The 19,831-nt window shown below is 42.6% G+C and overlaps 1 protein-coding gene across 2 annotated transcripts in view; it reads right to left on the bottom strand.

Annotated features, from left to right (window-relative positions):
* Positions 1 to 19,831, bottom strand: part of LOC132822908 (probable phospholipid-transporting ATPase IIA) — a 177,516-nt gene that overhangs the window by 24,471 nt on the left and 133,214 nt on the right. For both annotated transcript variants that reach the window (XM_060836310.1, XM_060836311.1), the window contains 3 exons: positions 5,819 to 5,883; positions 3,177 to 3,332; positions 352 to 416 (listed from right to left, as the gene is read on the bottom strand). In XM_060836310.1, coding sequence (XP_060692293.1) covers positions 352 to 416; positions 3,177 to 3,332; positions 5,819 to 5,883 — 286 coding nt within the window. The remainder of the gene's footprint in view (positions 1 to 351; positions 417 to 3,176; positions 3,333 to 5,818; positions 5,884 to 19,831) is intronic.

Raw genomic sequence — 19,831 nt, 5'->3', positions numbered from 1 at the left:
TACTCTTCAGAGAGTTACTGTAGACTTGTTGGGCCAGGTGGCCTGTTTCTACATTTAGGGATTCTATTCTATATTACATATTACTCAACACATTATAAAAAAAATCTCAAAAACTTCTGAAACAGATAGAACATCTGACAATTTTCATTTCAAATGCACAAGGGTTAAGAAGAAATTAATGAATTTCTTTTAAGAGGCCAATAGGAGGTAATAAATTAGCCTTTTTTGTCCATGAATTATTCACAAACTTAATTTTTACTGTACTCCAGAGACTAATTCAGCTTTCCTCAAGTAGTATAAGTATGGAAGCTGCAACAACCCATTATAACTAAAATGATACAATCTACTTACCCTATAACAAGGAAACCTTGATACAGAGGAATGGAAGCAAAATAAAATACTGAAGAAAAAACAGCCTGTGGAAAGACAGAGTTAATTAACAAATGGAACTGTTTTTATTGGCAAAGTTGGACATATTAGTAATTACTTTTGAAACAGACTATTACAGAAAATATTAGTGGGCTAGTGGTGTAATGGAATCACTTCTGATCTTCTACTTCACTACATCTGACTTCTGCCAAATCATTGAGGTTTGTGCCTGATCCCAAGGAGAGTGGAAATACACCAGCTCATTGTGTCCCAATAACTGGATTCCAAGCTGGCAGGAGAGGAGACTGGACATCTTGTTGTTCTTCAGCTCGATAACAATGTAAAGAGAAGGTCACTGCTGTCAATATTTAAAAGAACATTGTCACCTGTCAATGTCCATAATTCCAGTAACTGTTTACTAATAGCATACTATTACTTGAGTGCATGTTATTTTTGTTGGAGAAAAGGAACCATATTCCTTTTACAATACAACCAACTCTGCACAATAGATCAGGAAATAGAGTTTTTCTTTCCTTCTCGATGTATTTAAACATTCCTTATGAGAAAACGTAAGGACATTACTCAGAGCATTAAAAGTTACAAACTCAGATGAGCAGCAATTAAAGTGACCTGGTGTTTTAATAGACTAACACCTGTGCAATAGGAATCAGAGGTAGTGTCAATCCAAGTCTGCAAGGTACATTAGTTGTCTTTTCTTCTTTCAAATTTAGGACTGTTTGGAACGGTTTCCCATCGACTCTGGCTTTGCTAGGGTGCGTTGACTGCAAACCTGGTCAAACAGACTGAAGGAGAGAGAGGTGACAACCAACACAAGCATGTGCACGTGTGCAGGGTGGGTAAAGGGGAGAAGCTGCACTGCACTGGAATGAACAATGTTTGCACAACTGTGGGTAGACCAAAGCTTATATAAGGAAGGTCCACATTGTAACTCTTAGCTCACAGGACATCGAAGGGAAGGTGAAGTCTAATTGAGGGACAGTCCAAGCTGATGGATAGCAGTCCAGGGGAAGGGGTGGGGGGAGGGGGGAGAAGAACAGCAGTTCTAATGTGCCGTGGAGCTGACTGGGAGAAACTCTGCAGTGAGTGGCAGTTGATCAAGAGTGATGATGGGTGGCTCAGGAGTCACCAAAAAACAAGTCTGATGGAATGACGGTCGTGATTGTTAGAGGAGAGGGCAAAGGGATGGTGCAGGTTGATGCCTTGTGGACAGGTCCGACAAGGGACTTCAATGCATATTCAAAAAATGACAAGCAGACAGAATGACAATGCTGGATGGCAGGGAACCTGGCCACCTATCCTTTAAACGTGATGCATGATGTTTCGACCACATGAGATAATGGCAGGGCCAGTGACTTCCTACCCATCCTAGCTACAGGACTGGCTGGAGCCCTTGCCTCTGCATATCTTATTGGTTGGCCACCTCAAGCTCCATTTCCAAGCAGAAGTAGCATGCATTCCAGACCTGCTGTCAGGACTGTTAAGATGGACAGATTCCATTCTTAATGGTGGCACGGTGGCTCAGCATTTAGCACTGCTGCCTCACACTACCAGTGACCAGAATTCAATTCCACCTTCAGTGACTGTCTGTGTGGAGTTTGCACGTTCATCCAGCATCTGCATGGGTTATCACCAGGTGGTCCAGTTTCCTTCCACAATCCAAGGATGTGCAGAGTAGGTGGATTGACCAGGGGAAACATAGGGTTAAGATGATGGGGAGGTCTGAGTGGGATGCTCTTTGGAGGGTCGATGTGGACTTGATGGGCTGAATGATCTGCTTCCACAAACAAGAACTGAAGAAATATCGAGAGAGCAAAATGCAATAAGGATCCTGAACAGCTGCGATAATTCTGACTGAATCTTTTCCCCTCTGAACTTCAGGAGCATTGATGCATATTACATGACAACGGCTATAAAAAAATTTCTGGAGAAACTCAGCAAGTCTTGCAGCATCTATGGAGATGGAAACAGTTAATATTTTGAGTACAGTGACCCTTCTTCAGAACTGGCCAGAAACTTTATATTTTCCTTTCAGTCATTAAGGAGGTCAAGCTCCAACAACTCGGAGGTACCCACGCCCCTCTCAAAACTTTCTCCCTCCGGAACTTTCCTCCCTCATCTTCCCTCTGCCTCCACCACCTCTCATAACCCCAACTTTCATCATATATTTACTATCCCTTCTGACCTTCTGCTCTCTGATGCTGAAGTTTCATACTATCCCGCATCCACAGTTCTGTTATATGTTTTGCTATATTTACTCATTTAGCTAAGTCAGCGCAATCTGACAATTGGAACTGCTGCTTTTCTAGACAGTGCAGTTAGTGTGCTGTTATTCATTAGTCCAGCAGGAAACCACTTCTTTGTTATTCTTTCAACAAAGATAAAAATGGTTGGTGTACATAGATTAAAGACATTTGCCTAGCTCCAAGCTTGTTTTTAGAAAGATTACCCCTTCTATATACTCTCCCACATTGCTTAACTTCCTCCTGCAATATCTCAGTGTAAACAGATGGAAACTGGGATGGGTGGTGGTGGTGTGCAGTTGGGGAAAGGGGGACATCTGAAGGGAAAGGATAGTCATAATTGCTCCCTTTATTGTGAAATAATATAGAAAATTTATCAGAAAGAAAAACACCATGAAAGATGCCCTTAAAATGTTGTGACATTTTGCTTGTGGTTCCTGATGCTGACTAAACGGCTAGCTCACAATTCAATCCAGCGGTCTTTTGTTGCTGTGCAATGCTGTAAAGTTTTAAAACTTGCTTCTCAGGGAATAGTGGTTTGCTTACCTGCATGGTACTAATACACAGGCTCCTGTGGATTACAAACTGGCTAAGAGCTGCTGACCTCTTGTAGCTGTTGCGTCCGTGAACCATCAGTAATCTACCAAGGTGTTTGAACTGAGTTATAGAGAAATCGGATGCCAAAGATGCTTGCTTTCCTTCCTAGAGAAGTTGAAACAAAACTCATGACTTTGCCCAGCAGTGTGGGTTTACCTCAAAAACATAGTTTCTGAAAAGCATACTTACAAGTTGGGATGCAAACAAAGATAGCAATGTCAAATTTTCAGTTAAAAATCACAACACGAGGTTATAGTCCAACAGGTTTATTTGGAAGCACTAGCTTTTGGGGTGCCGCTCTTTCATCAGGTGGTTGTGGAGTACGCAATTGTAATACACAGAATTTTTGGCATAAGTTTACAGTGTGATGTAACTGAAATTATACATTTTAAAATACCTTGATTGTTTGTTAAGTCTCTCATCTGTGCGAATGACCACGATAATTTCACTTCTTTCATATGTAAATCACAAAACTTGTTTAAAAAGTTACATTCTCAGGTTAACTATAACAATTGGTGTCAACCCAGATAATGTGTTGAAGATGTTCACCCCTGTGTGCTGTTGTCTGTGCCATGATGTTTATACGGATTATAAAAAATTAGTTAACATAGTCTTACATGGATTCATGCAGTTGTTGAGCAAAGTACAAAGTACTCTGCAAGCACAAATATACGTGTATATGTGTGCATGTGGGTTTGTGTGTGCGTGTGTGTGTGTGTGCGTCTGGGTTGGGGGGTTCTGAGTGTCTGTGAGACAGTGTGTATGTGTGTGTATAAAGGAGTCTAAGTCTGTGAGAGGGTGCACGTGAGAGTGTGGAAGTGCGTGTCTGTTGGAGTGAGTGTTTGTGTGCGTGTATGTGTGCGTAAGTGTATGGGAGTGAGAGTGTGTGTATGGGTCTGTGCGTGTGCGTGCACACACATACACACGTTTGTGGGGTGAATTTGTACTTGCAGAGTTAGATTGTACTTTGCTCAAAAACTGCATGAATCCATGTAAAACTCTGTTAACTCATTTTTTAGATGAGAATCAAGCTAAACATTATGGCTCAGTCAACAGCACTGGGGGCGAACACCTTCAACACATTACCTGAGTTGATACCAATTGTTAAAGTTAACCTGAAAATGTAACTTTTTTAAAAAAGTTTTGTGATTTACATATGAAAGAAGTGAAACTATCACGGTCATCCTCACAGATGAGAGACTCAACAACAATTAAATATTTTTCAATGTATAATTTCAGTTACATCACACTGTAAACTTTTGCTATAAATTCTGTGTCTAACAATTATGTACTCCACAACAACCTGATGAAGGAGCAGCGCTCCAAAAGCTAGTGCTTCCAACTAAATTAATTAAACAGCAGCCAATATAATTTATGAATTCCATTGTTTTATAATACAGTTTCGTATTTGTTAACGGAAACAAGAAATTTGTGAAAATCATTTGATCTGAACAGTTTTAGTTTAAAACCTATTTTTGGTTGATTTTCACAGATCTTTGATACCATCAGAATATATACCGAATGAGTTTCCAAACATTATTGCTTTGAGTTTTCCTCAGATTTCTGATGGAACATGCTTTTGCTTGCGCACGTCTGCCAATTAAAAATTACCCATCACCTTCTCTCCTTGAAAGTGGCCTTGGGGGCTACTACTCATCACTTAATACCTGTTTCTTGTGACCCCACACTGTCTGTGGACTGTGACCATTTGCTTTGAAAATGCTTAGCTTCTTCCTCAGAAACCTATTTTTTTTTGAAACCTATAACATAGGAGCACCACACAATTCAAATCAAAACCTTGAAAATGTGTTTTTAAAACTATAAATTGCACTAAGCCTTATTTTACAAGGCTGACACAGGCAGATTTGCAGCCCTGATTCATCTTTCTCATTTCCTGATTATGGAAAGCTTGGAATCAGTTGAATTTTCTGATGTGACCTAAATTATAACAGTGAGGTGCTCCCAAAATATACAGAATATCGCGCTCATTCTTGCAACACTCCCTGAAATCCTAGCTGCAATATAAAGGTAAATTTCCGGAGATTCACGAAAGCAGAGAATCAGCCAGCTGCGCAAGACCTGTGACATTGAAAGCAGACACCACCAGTTGAAATTCAAAGAGTTTTAATGGAGCAACTCCATGTTAAATTTCACTATTCTTTGACTATCAATTATTTAAAATCACCTGCTTTTTTAAATAGCACCCTAGCAAGTTCAAACCTCGCAAAACATTGTGTGTGACGCATAATTTAATACATAATTAGAAAATTATGCAATATGTATACAGAATCAGTCACAATTTGATATAAAGTGCTGCAGAAGCATTGTCAGAAATCATGCAATGTGGACCCTGGCTTAATCCAGAACTGCAAATGAAGTGGGTCCATATCATATATTTGACCATCGCACATGTCTGAATAAATGCTCCCATGAATCTAACTCACGTGTTGTACCTCATTCACAGCTGGACATTGCAAATTGGTTAATTTGAGTTAGTTCAACCAGTGTAACTGCTGTAAAACATCAACTTAACAGCTTAAATCTATGAAAACTAAACATACCAATAAGTTTACAAATGCCAACACCCTTACCTTGCCTTCAATCCCTACTCCACAGTCAGCAGCCTGGATCATACTGACATCGTTTCCTCCATCACCTGTAACAAAATGTGCATAGATTTAAAACTGGCTTGGATTCAACACAGTAACACATTAGTTCCCACATTACACACAAGGTACCTCTCAGTTCCAGGTTGTACAGTATGAATATTGGGTAGAGTAACTTCACATTATTTTGCTTAATATCAGGACTGGCTAGATGGTATGCAAATGGATTGCAGATATGAGATTGTAGACACCTAATCACCCTTGGGTATGAAACAGTCTGACAGCTCAGTGACAACACACATCACTTTGTGATAGTACAATATATAACTGCAGGCAACTCAAAGACATTTCTGAACATAATCATCTTAAAACAAACTTTAAAATATTGAATATTCTGTTCAATTTACTCTATGACAAATTAAAATATGACTGATTTCCCCCTGAGATTTCTTTGACATGAAAGTATTACTCCTTGTTTCCACAAGTATGATAACAATTCTTCAAATCTCTATCCTTTTCTTCCGTCTCCCTTTACAAGTAATTCGCTGGCAGACCAACACTTTTAATACCAGCCCCACCCAAACATGAATCAGGTCAATCTTATTTTCCCAACTCAAGTACCCTGTATGGCTTCTAACCTTAGAATTGCAGAGTAACCTCTTAAAATGTTAGTGCAAGAGTGTTAGGGAGACCTTTACTAATTTTCCCTTCAGAGTCATAGAGATGTACAGCATAGATACAGACCCTTCAGTCCAACTTGTCCATGCCGTCCAGATATCCCAACCCAATCTAATCCCACCTGCCAGCACCTGCATCCTCCAAACCCTTTCTATTTATATATCCATCCAAATGCCTTTTAAATGTTGCAATTGTACCAGCCTCCACCACTTCCTCTGGCAGCTCATTCCATACACATACCACCCTCTGCGTGAAAAAGTTGCCCCTTAGGTCTCTTTTATATCTTTCCCCTCTCACCATAAGCCTATGCCCTCTAGTTCTGGACTGCCCCATCCCAGGGAAAAGACTTTGTCTATTTATCCCATCCATGCCCATCATGATTTTTGTAAACCTTATAAGGTCACCCCTCAACCTGTTGTGGCCATAACGGATTCACTGGGGCAGGAATGGTTGCTTGATGTTCCAGGGTTTAGAACGTTTAAAAAGAACAGGGAGGGTGGAAAAAGAGGAGGGGGTGTAGCATTGCTAATCAGAGAGTGCATCACAGCTACAGAAACGAAGGTTGTTGAGGAAGTTTGTCTACTGAGTCAGTATGGGTGGAAGTTAGGAACAGCAAGGGAACAGCCACTGCATTGGGGTTTTTTTACAGACCACCTAATAGCAGGAGAGAGATTGAAGATCTCATAGGCAGGCAGATTCTGGATCGATGCAAAAGTAGCAGGATTGTTTTTATGGGTGATTTCAACTTTCTCAATATCGACTGGAACCTCCTAAGTGCAGATGGTTTGGATGAAGCCACTTTTGTCAGGTGCGTTCAGGAGGGTTTCCTTACTCAGTGTGTTGACAGACAAGTGGAGAGGCCATTTTGAATTTGGTGCTCGGCAACGAACCAGGACAGGTGTCAGATCTCACAAGCACTTTGGTGACAGTGATCACAACTACCTCACATTTAGCATAGCCTTGGAAAGTGAAAGGAGCAGTTACTGGGGGAAGATGTTCAATTGGGGAAAAGGAAATTATGATGCTATCAGACAGGAGTTGGGAAGTATAGACTGGGAGCAATTGTTCCACAGAAAGGGCATGTGGAGACTATTTAAGGAGCAGTTGTTGCGAGTGATGCACAAATTTGTTCCTCTGAGGCAGGTAAGAAGTGGTAAGATTAAGGAACCTTGGATGATGAGAACAGAGGAATTTCTCGTCAAAAAGGAAAAAGGCAGCTTATGTAAGTTGGAGAAAGCAAGGATTTAGCACAGCTTTAGAGGATTACGGGCTTGCTAGAAAGGAGCTCAGAAATGGATGGAGGAGAGCCAGGAGGGGGTACGAATAAGGCTTGGCAGGAAGGATGAGGGAGAACCCAAAAGGTGTTTTACTCATACGTGAGGAATAAGAGAATGATCAGGGAGAAGGTAGGGTCAATCAGGGATAGTGGAGAGAACTTGTGCATGGAGTCTGAACAGATAGAGGAAGCCCTAAATGAGTTTTTTGCTTTGATTTTCACCAAGGAAAGGGAACTTGTTGTAAATGAAAACTTAGAGGAACTGGAATACAATCTTGACCAGATCAAGATTGATGAAGTTGATGTGCTAGAAATTTTGGAAAACATTAACATTGATAAAGTCCCCAAAGCCAGACCAGAATTATCCGAGTCTGCTCCAGAAAGCGAGAAAGGAGGTTGCTCAGCCACTGGTAAGGATATTTGCGTCCTCACTCTCCACGGGAGTTGTACCAGAGGATTGGAAGGAGGCCAATGTTGTTCCTCTTTTCAAGAAGGGTAATAGGGAAATTGCTGGCAATTACAGACCAGTCAGTCTTATGTCTGTGGTCAGCAAAGCTTTGGAAAGAATTCTGAGGGATAGGATTTATGACTATTTGGCAAGGTGTAGTGTGATTAAAGGCAGTCAGCATGGCTGTGTGAGGGGCAGGTCATGCCTCACAAATCTTAGTGAGTTCTTTGAGGGGGTGTCAAGACAGGTCGACGATGGTTGAGCAGTGGATGTAGTGTATATGGACTTCAGCAAAGGCATTTGATAGGGTTCCCCATGGTAGGCTCATTCATAAAGTCAGGAAGTATGGGATACAGGGAGATTTGGCTATCTGGATTCAGAATTGGCTGGATGACAGAAGGCAGAGAATGGTTGTAGATGGAAAGTATTCTGCCTGGAGGACAGTGTTGAGTGGGATCCCACAGGGCATCTGTTCTTGGGCCTCTGCTCTTTGTAGTTTTTATAAATTACTTGGATGAGGAGGTTGAGGGGTGGGTTAGTAAATTTGCAGATGACACAAAGGTTGGAGGTGTCGTCAATAGTATAGAGGGCTACTGCAGGCTGCAGTGTAACATAGACAGGATGCAGAGCTGGGCTGAGAAATGGCAGATGGAGTTTAACCTGGATAAATGCGAAGTGATGCATTTTGGAAGGTGGAACTTGAATGCTGAATATAGGATTAAAGACAGGATTCTTGACAGTGTGAAGGAACAGAGGGATCTGGGTGTGCAAGTATATAAATCCCTCAAAGTTGCCACCCAAGTGGATAGGGTTGTTAACAAAGTACAAGGTGTTTTGGCTTTCATCAACAGAGGTATAGAGTTTAAGAGCTGTGAGGTTTTGCTGCAGCTCTACAAGTCCCTGGTGAGGCCAAACTTGGAATATTGTGTCCAGTTCTGGTCACCCTACCATAGGAAAGATACAGAGGCTTTGGAGAGGGGGCAAAGAAGGTTTACCAGGATGCTGCCTGGACTGGAGGGCTTGTCTTATGAAGAAAGGTTGAATAGGCTCGGACTTTTCTCTCTGGAGAGAAGGAGGAAGACAGGAGACCTGATAGAGGTATACAAAATAATGAGAGGAATAGATAGAGTCAATAGCCAGAGACTTTTCCTCAGGGCAGGATTGACTGGTGCGAGAAGTCATAGTTTGAGGATATTAGGAGGAAGGTATAAAGGAGACGTCAGAAGTAGGTTCTTTATGCAGAGAGTTGTGAATGCATGGAATGCATTATCAGTGGTGGTGGTGGAAGCAAAGTCATTGGGGACATTTAAGCGACTTTTGGACACGCATATGGACAGCAGTGAGTTGAGGAGTGCGTAGGTTGTCATTATATTTTACATTAGGATTAAATTTCGGTACAACATCGTGGGCCAAAGGGCCTATTCTGTGCTGTACTTTTCTATGTTCTATGTTCTAACCTCCGACACTCCAGGGAAAACAGCCCCAGCCTGTTCAGCCTCTCTCCATAACTCAAATCCTCCAACCCTGGCAACATCCTTGTAAATCTTTTCTGAACCCTTTCAAGTTTCACAACATCTTTCCGATAGGAAGGAGACCAGAATTGCATGCAATATTCCAACAGTGGCCTAACCAATGTCCTGTACAGCCGCAACAACATATCCCAACTCCTGTACTCAATACTCTGACCAATAAAAGAAAGCATATCAAATGCCTTCTTCACTATCCTGTCTACCTACAACTCCATTTTCAAGGAGCTATGAAGCTGCACTCCAAGGTCTCATTGTTCAGCAACACTCTCTAGGACCTCACAATTAAGTGTATAAGTCCTGCTAGGATTTGCTTTCCCAAAATGCAGTGCCTCACATTTATCTGAATTAAACTCCATCTGCCACTTCTCAGCCCATTGGTCCATCTGGTCAAGATCCTGTTATAATCTGAGGTAACCTTCTTTACTGTCCACTACATCTCCAATTTTGGTGTCATCTGCAAACTTACTAACTGTACCTCTTATGCTTGCATCCAAATCATTTATGTAAATGACAAAAAGTAGAGGACCAAGCACCGATCCTTGTGGCACTCCACTGGTCACAGGCCTCCAGTCTGAAAAACAACCCTCCATCACCACCCTGTCTCTTCTACCTTTGAGCCAGTTCTGTATCTAACTGGCTAGTTCTCCCTGTATTCCATGAGATCTAACCTTGCTAACCAGTCTCCCATGGGGAACCTTGTGAACACTTTACTGAAGTCCATATAGATAACATCTACTGCTCTGCCCTCATCAATCCTCTTTGTTACTTCTTCAGAAAACAAAATCAAGTTTGTGAGACATGATTTCCCATGCACAAAGCCATGTTGACTATCCCTAATCAGTCCTTGCCTTTCCAATGGCATGTACATCCTGTCCCTCAGGATGTCCACCACTGACGTTAGGCTCACTGGTCTATAGTTTCCTGGCTTGTCCTTACCACCCTTCTTAAACAGTGGCACCACATTAGTTATCAAGGAAGTGAAGGGTTGTGATACTTCTGATGATATTTAGGAATAACCAAGAGTCAGAGCTTAGCTCAAGTAGGCTGTAATGTCAAACATACATGACGCAACTGCTTTAAGTTCTGATTACTTTGGCCCAAATCCAAGAAAGGATGTGAATAAACAAATACTTCCAGAGGAAGACTGGTGGTGTACATAATGTGTCTTAATGGCAAGCACTCAAAATAATTTAAAATACTGAGTGTCATTTTTAGCATTTTCAGTGCTTAAAAAGTTAATAGAAGATAACTGTTGACTGCCCATTTTGTAAATCCAGCGGGATCATTAAATATCTTCCAATATTGCCTCCAGTTACACACTATATTATGCTGGATAGAACAACTGGTTGCCTTGTTTCACTTTTCTTAAGACAGCTGTGCTTGTGGATCCTCAGACTCGGTCTTGTGCTTCGCTTTATGTACTGAAGAAAACATGTCTGCTCTATCAGCTCTGCCTTAAGATATGTTGTAAAAGAAATATGCTGCCTTGCATGTAGATTTAAAGCAACATCCGCTACAGCGTGTGGTATTTAATTTCTGCATCGACACATAACTGCCAACTGACCATCAGACAAGAGCCAAGTCAGAGGCACTTCACACTCTAAGATTGTGAACTTGTGCAAATTACTCTGACCTTTGACATATGGAGGATTTGGACTAACAATTTACCAAGAACAATGCTGCAAAAGGCCTGCTCACAGATTTGCTTATTTTGTTTGTTCGAATCTATGGATAATGGACGGTGTTGAAGTCAGTAGTGCCAAGTATATTCAGTTCCTGAGGAAAAAAAATTCATTGTGTTAAGCAACAGCGTCACCTAGTTTTTAGTTCAGGAAATGTTACATCTCTGAGATGCGTTTCACTCATCTGTTTATGCTTACTCTTAATTCATGTGATTTGAGTTGCACATAACAGAGATCACAGGTTTAACCCTGTGTTGATCAAGCTCACCTAGTGGACATCTTCGGAGCAAAATGATTACCATTCATGATCCAGGGTTTAAATAAATTTAGCAATAAGGGTACTGCTGGAAGTCAATCACAGTTTCCACTCTTAATGACAATCCAGTCAGTGACCCCACACCACCTGAAAGAAATATCCTGCTAACATGCGTGCTCCAGCTGTACATGTGACAAATAGTGCAGTCGCAAAGGGCCAGCAACTGAGGAACTGTGGTCAAGCAGAAATCACAATTCCAGGGAAGAAGGGGAGAAAAAAATGTCAAGAGAGAACTTAAGTACTGTTGGATCTGGACATGTTTTACTAGTGTGCTGCTTTTTTGTGGTCAGAAGGTGGCACCGTTTGATGGTGGTGGACTGCAGGTTCTGCTTTTGATCAGAGTTGACATAACATTCATAGGAGAAATTTGTAGAGGCCCACTGGCTCATTACATCTTTACTGCCAAATTTACAGTATAACCTACAATAGTCCCCCTTCCTCACACTATGCCTGTAACTCTGAATGCTATGACAATTCAAGCTTTCATCCAAGTACTTTCTTTTTTACATGTTGAGGTAGGGCATTCAAAACCTCCTCCCACTCCCCACCCTCATCCTCTGGGTGAAAAACATTTCCTTTAAATTCCCATTAAATCTCTTTCCTTTCACTTTAAAATTATGCCCCCTTGATACTGATCCTTTGACTAAGGGTATCAGTGCTTTCTCTTCACCCAGTCCTGACTCCACAGTCTGATGTATCTCTATCAGGTCCCCCTTCAATCTTCTCTGCTCCAAAGAAAACAATTTGATTTTATCCAGCCTCTCATCATAGCTGTAATGCTCCATACTAGGCTCCATTACCAATGCTCCTGATGAATCTCCTTTGCACCCTTTCTGGTGCAATCGCATCCTTCCTGTAGTGGACAAGCAGAACTGCACACAGTCTTCCAGCTGTGGCCTAACCAAAACTCTGTACAGATCCAACATGACCGTTCTGCTCTTATCATCTAGACTGACTGATAACGGTTAAGTGTCCGGTCTGCTTTCTTAACCACTCTATTAACCTGTGCTGCCACCTTCAAGGATTTGTGGACAAACACTCCAAGATTCCTCAATTCCTCTGAGCTTCCTGCTGTCTTGCCATTCATCGAGAATTCCCTGGTCTTGCTCCTTCTTCCAAAGTGCATCAGCTCCACATTTTTATTAGGGTTAAACCCCATCTGACCAATCCATTTATAATCTTCCTGTAACTAACACCTTTCGCCTTACTGTTAACCATCCAGCCAATCTTTGTATATCCACAAAGTTACTTATCATCAACTCTGTGCCCTCCCCCTTCCCCAGCCTCCAGTCACACACTAGTCTTCAACTGCCACCTTCTGTCTGTTGTCACTAAGTCAAGTTGCTAAGTTATCCTGCATCCCATGTGGCACTTTGACAAAGGCCTTTCTGAAATCTATATAAACTACATCATCAACTGCTCTACCCTCATCTACATATTTGATTAGCACCTCAAAAAAGTTCCACCAGATTTATTAGGTATGACCTCCCTTTGACAAAGCAATGCTGACTATCCCCCATCAAACCATGTCTTTCTCGCTCGCTATTTTCTCCAACAGTTTCCTGCCCACTGACACTCTCTAACACCCTTCTTGTGAACTGGAACTACATTAGCTGTCCTCCAGTTCCTCCCTTAAGGCCAGAAATGACAAACATTTGAGTCAAGGCCACAGTAATTTCCTTTCATATTTGGTTCAGAGGGGCAGGGGTGTGCGCCAAGTCTTGGGAGGAGCGTATCAGCAAAGTGAGGCAGAAACTGGGCAGATGGAAGCTACGGTTGCTCTCCATCACGGGAAAAAACCTGGTCATCGGGTGTGAGGCACTGTCATTGCTGTTTTACGTTGCACAGGTCTGGCCTATTCCCAGAACCTGTGTTGTTGCAGTCACCTGGGCCCATCTTCCAGTTTATATGGAGATCAAAGATGGACTGGGTTCAAAGGGACTCAATGTATAAAGATCTGGGCAACGGGGAAAAAAAAACACACCCAATGCCACCCTCACCCTGATGGCCACCTTTGTGTGTGGCTGCATCAAGCTGTGCATGGATCCCCGGTACACAAACACCAAGTGTCACTACATACTGAGGTTCTACCTGTCCCCGGTGTTGCGAAGGATGGGCCTGGCCTTGCTGCTGTGGAACGCTATGAGTAGTTGAACCGTTCCGTATCACCCATCCTTCGTGGAGAAATTTATGAAGAGAAACACCTTTGACCACAATCCATCAGGAAGTGGTCAGCACGTAGTGTCCTTGATACCCTTTGGGAAAAAGAGAGGGCGGATCCTATCGAGCGGTCCACTGAGCAGACTGTCAAAGCTATTTGGCAGAATGCCTCACTGTCAGAACTTTCCAACAAGCATCAAGACATGGCTTGGCTGGTGGTGAGAAGGGCTCTGCCTGTAAGATCCTTTATGCACGCCCGGACTCTCTGCCACACAGCACGCTGCCCTTGAAGCGGTTGCAGGGGGGACGAGACTGTCACACACCTCCTTCTGGAATGTGCCTATATAAAGGAAGTCTGGAGAGGAATGCAGTGGTGTTTGTCGAGGTTCGTCCCGAGCAGCTCCGTGACGCGGGACTCCGTGCTCTACGGCCTGTTCCCCGGGACGCACACCGAGACGAACACCAACTGTGTCTGGAGGATCATCAACTTGGTGAAAGACGCTCTCTGGGCGGTCCGAAACCTGTTGATCTTCCAGCTGAAGGAGCTGACCACTACTGAGTGTTGCGGACTGGCACATTCCAAAGTCCAGGACTACGTGTTGAGGGATACACTGAAGCTTGGGGCAGCTGTCGCCAAGGCACGGTGGGGAAAGACCACTGTGTAACGTCTGCCTGCCAAAGAACAGGGGGCCCACTCAGTAAGTGGGCTCCGCTGACGCCTCAGTTAAATATATGTATAGTAAATGTATAGATCTGTATATACAAATGATTAATTCTGATCTCTGTATGTGAAGAAATGGAATGTATACGTATGTATGGCAAAAAAAAACTCCTTCCCAGCCTCCACAGTAGCTTGGGATACAACTCATCTAGATTTGTCCACTTTTAAATCTGTCAAAACCCCCAATACCTCCTCGCTTCTGATACCAAACTGCTCGAGAATTCACAGTACAGGTACATCTTCGCAAATTCTGTATTTGGATCCCCTTTCTTTCAAGTAAAGCTAGATGTGTAGTACTAATTTAACACTCTACCAATGTCCGCTGGCTTCACACACAGATTACCCCCTTGGATCCTAATAGGTGCTACTCTTTCACTGGTTATTTTCTATGCCTTGACGTCCTTATAAAATAACTTGGGATTATCCAAGTTGTCCACCAACCTTTTTTCATGCCCTGTCTTTGCTCTCTAATTGCTCACCCCTTTCTCTTATCCTCTCGGGCATTATTTGTTTTGCTCTCTTTGCGCAAGTTCTACATTTCCATTTTCCTTTTTATCCAATCCTGAATAACCCCAGAAATGCAGGGTTCCCTGGGCTGGATGCTCCTTTATTTCACCCTAAAGTGAACACTTTGGACCTGTACTCCTCCCAGTACCTTGTTCAACAGCTCCCTGCTGTTCTAATGTAGATTCACTCTCAAGTAACTGTGCCCAGTCTACTTTGGCTCTACCGAGTCTTTTGGCCAGATTCTGCCTTATTTTAATAAAGTTTGCCTTATCCCTTTCAAAGCCTTATTTTAAGACCATCTTTTTTCCTTTTTCATTAAAGCTTAAAATGTATCATTTTGTGGTTGCTATCGCTAAAATGTCACCTTGAACATCTGTCAAGCCTCACTTGCCAGAATTAGGGCCAACTCTGCATTGCCCCTTGTAGAAGCATCTACCATATTCTTTACAGGTTGTAAATTAATGTGGTTAACCTTTCACTATTTTTACATTAAAAATCATCCCATTAATAAAAACTCAATGAATACTTTGCTTCTTATTCACTAGTGAGGGGGACTTTATTGGTTGTGAGGACAATGTGAAACAGGTTGTCTGCTCAAACAGGTTGATGATAAGAAGGAAGATGTGCTGTAAATTTTGAAAAACGTGAGGATAGATAAATCCCCTGGGCCAGATGGGATGTACTGAAGGATATTACGGAAAATGAGGAAAAAGATTGCTGTGCCTTTCACAATGATTTTTGTGTCCTCACCTGTCCACTGGAGTAGTACCAGATGATGGCAAATGTTATTCCCTTGTTCAAGAAAGGGAATAGGGATAACCATGGGAATTGCAGGCCAGTCAGTCTTATGTTGGTGGGAGGCAAATTATTGGAAAGGATTCTGAGATACAAGATTTATGATTATTTGGAAAAGCATAGTTTGATTAGAGATAGTCAGCATGGCTTTGTGAGGGGCAGATCATGCCACACAAACCTTATTGAATTCTTTGAGAATGTGACAAAACACATTGATGAACGTAGAGCAGTGGATGTGGTGTATATGGATTTTAGCAAAGCACTTGAGAACTTTACCCAAGGTCGGTTCATTCGCAAAGTAAGGAGGCATGGAATACAGGGAAAAGTGGCTGGTTACAGAATTAGTTAGGTCATAGAAGACAAAGGGTGGTAGTAGACAGAAATTATTCAGACTGGAGCCCGGTGACCAGTGGTGTTCCACAGAAATCAGTTTTGGGACCTCTGCATTTTGTGATTTTTATTAATTACTCGGATGAAGAAGTGGAAGGGTGGGTTAGTAAGTTTGCCAAAGACACGAAGGTTGGAATGGTTGTGGGTAGTGTGGAGGGCTTCAATGGGACATTGACAGGATGCAGAGCTGTGCTGATAAGTAGCAGATGGAGTTCAACCTGGAAAAGTGTGAAGTGATTCATTTTGGAAGGTCAAATTTGAATGCAGATTACAGGGTTAAAGGGAGGATTCTTGGCACTATGGAAGAACAGAGGGATCGTGGGGTCCATGTCCACAGATCCCTCAAAGTTGCCACCCAAGTTGATATGGTTGTCAAGAAAGCACATGGTATGTTAGCTTTCATTAGCAGGCGGACTGAGTTTAACAGCTGTGAGGTTATACTGAAGCTCTGTAGAGCCCTGGTTAAACCACAAATGGAATATTGTGTTCAGTTCTGGTCACCTCATTATAGGAAGGATGTGGAAGCTTTAGAGACGATGCAGAGGTTAGCTGGATGCTGCCTGGACTGGAAGGCATGTCTTATGAAGGAAGATTGAGGGAGCTAGAGCTTTTCTCATGGGTGCAAAGAAGGATGAGAGGTGACTTGATGAAGGTGTACAAGATGATAAGAGGCATAGATAGAGTGGATAGCCAGAGACTTTTTCCCAGGACAGAAACAGCTATCATGAGAGGGGCATAATTTTAAGGTGATTGGAGAAAGGTTAGGGGAGATGTCAGAATAGGTTCTTTACACAGAGAGTGGTGGGTGCATGGAATGCACTGCCAGCAGCGGTAGTAGAGTCAGCTACATTAGGGATATTCAAGTGACTCCTGGATAGGCACATGAAAGATAGTACAATGAAGGGTATGTCAGTTAGTTTGACCTTAGAGTAGGACAAAAGGTCAGCACGACATTGAGGGGCCTGTACTGTGCTGCACTGTTCTATGTTCTTTTATTGCAGTTTTGTTCAGCAAGACATGGTAACAGTAACAGCTTTGTATCCCCCATATTTTCAACACTCCGTGAGAGGTTTAGGATGTAAATTGGATCTGCACTTAGTGTACTCATTTCCAGTGTAGCCCCTGGTGCACACCAGTTTAGTGAGGGGATTTGTGTGGGTGACAGGAATGGTCTGCAGAGCGAACAGATCATGACATCCGTCAGAGTGCAACTGACTGAGCTGCAGCAGTGCAATTTCCAACTTTAACACTCCATATAGTACCCGCTTTTAAACACATAAACAACTAATTATATATTCAGCACTGCATCATTCTGCTGTACGTGTTTTATAAACACAGACCGACAATGATTTGTCTGTACTCTTGCTCACTATATAAAATTTAAAAAGAAGTCACCATAAAACAAATGTTCTAAAGCAATTTTATCAAACAAAGCATCTAATATTTCATGTAGAAGTCAAATAAATCATTCTCATACAATCTCTTAGTGGTCTCTTGCCTATCCCAATGTTCCTATGCAATGTTACTCCAATGGTTTCAGGTCTGGGTTGGTGGAAGGCTGCTGCCTTTCACATGAACTCAAGCTATTCTAGACCTCGAAAAACCTGGGCTCATACTGCACCATTTAAGAACAGAGGTCACCAGTCTGGGCTTGCTAATGACAGGCAGGATCGATGGAGGGCAGATTACTGTGGGATCCTGCAAGCCCTTTTGAGCACGGGTATTTGCCATGGCAATAGTTTAAATCTGCATGGTCACAAGCTGAGATTGCGAGATTTCAGTCAGAGCTGCTATTATAGCACGTGGACATGTGCACTGCAATGAAAATGAGACATTGAGAATCGGATGGGACTTGAAGTTGAAGTTGGAGTTCACAAATAGGTTTCTGGAGTTGGCCACTAGTTCCATCCAGGAAAGGATGAGTTCCAAAGTTCTGTGCCAAGATGGTACATGCTGTTTGATGTTGATAGCTAGTTTTCAGGCAGGCCTACCAATGTGCCATTTCTTTGTGCATTTCCATTAGCCATTCCTTTTTAAATCAACAGTCTCCTCTGAAGCCTTGGTATTAAAGCTTGCATGATCTCATATGCTAGGGAGCTGGCACCTGCAACAACTCTCTATTTCTGCCCTGCCAGTAGCTACTTGTTCCTGCTTACTCATCCCTACCCTCTAAAACGCACACAGTGCCAGAAGTTGTGCTGCAGGCTCTCAGCGTGACATCAGGTGATGGTGCTTCATCACAGTCAGTCTCTTCCTGCTCTTGAGCTCACTGTTTGTGTGGAACTGCCAGGTCAAGTGACATCCCTGGGTATCTGAATGGATCAAGGCAGAAGAGTAAGCTTGCAATTAAGGAGGTGGGGGCTTGGTGGGAGAAAAACAAGAGAGTTGCATGCTTATATTATGTGCAGATTGGGAATCAGAACAGATTATGGAAAAAGGGCAAAATTGGATATTGGGAAAAGGTCAGATCAGAATAGTCACCATCAACTTTTTTACAATGTCACTGCTGACTGTCTTGGCAGTCATAGTAGCTGGAATGATGAGTGATGCAGACTTCTCCATTGGAATGGAGAACAGATAGCCATACTTGTCCTCACTGGGTATTTGTTCCTACCTTCTGTTATGTATAAACTCATCCACCAAGAGAGGGGGATGTGTCCGAAACAAATATGCCATATGGTGTGTCTGTCATGGTTGGCTAACTGCCATTACTTGGAGTAAGGGTGTGAGACTTGCAACTGTCTGAGGTGTATGAGGCTGATGTATGAACCATGAGTGAAGGAGATTGTTGGTAAGTGAGATTGGGGGGGCGGGGGGGGGGGGGGGGGGGGGGGGAGTGGGGCATTTAGTGATTCAGCTAGGTTGGGACAGTTCATTGTCAAATGTGCCATCTGAAGATCCCTTTAATTGTGTGATGACACTGAATGTCTTTTGGCATTGCATCCTGATCCTTAGGTTGTATTCCTGTCATTGATCACAGCACTTAGTTGTTCTCATTAATTTGCAGAATTCATTTGGAAAGTTTCTGGTCCCACAAGAAAAGAAAACCTTTCCCTACATGGAACCTCCTAAATCGAAGTGCTGCATCAGAGGATTTATCAGCCCATTCTGACCACATACATGGGGTCACAGAACAGCTACAACACAGGAGGTCATAACTTGCCAAGACCATGCTGGTTCTCTGCGAGAGCAAATTAGCCAGTTCCAATGCCCTGACTTTCCCATATTTGCCTGTAATTTATTTTTTAAACCTCAAGTGCTTGTCCAAATCCCTTTTGAAATCGATAATCAAATGGGTCTCTGCCACCCTCAGGCTTCCCCGCATCCAAACTGCTTCAGTAATGAATATCAGTATCTGCTCAAACCAAAACACACATCCCCTTTCAGATACAGGAGACCATTTGGAACTCTTGCTTTCTATCCCTGAATCAGGCCTACTACATTCAATCACATCACACTGCTCTGCATTAAAATTTCATCTGCTATTTGTTGGCCC

The sequence above is a fragment of the Hemiscyllium ocellatum genome, chromosome 15 (assembly GCF_020745735.1).
Source record: "Hemiscyllium ocellatum isolate sHemOce1 chromosome 15, sHemOce1.pat.X.cur, whole genome shotgun sequence".
NCBI lineage: Eukaryota > Metazoa > Chordata > Chondrichthyes > Orectolobiformes > Hemiscylliidae > Hemiscyllium > Hemiscyllium ocellatum.
The sequence above is the reverse complement of the archived record's forward strand: the minus strand, read 5'-3'. Positions and strand labels throughout refer to the sequence as shown.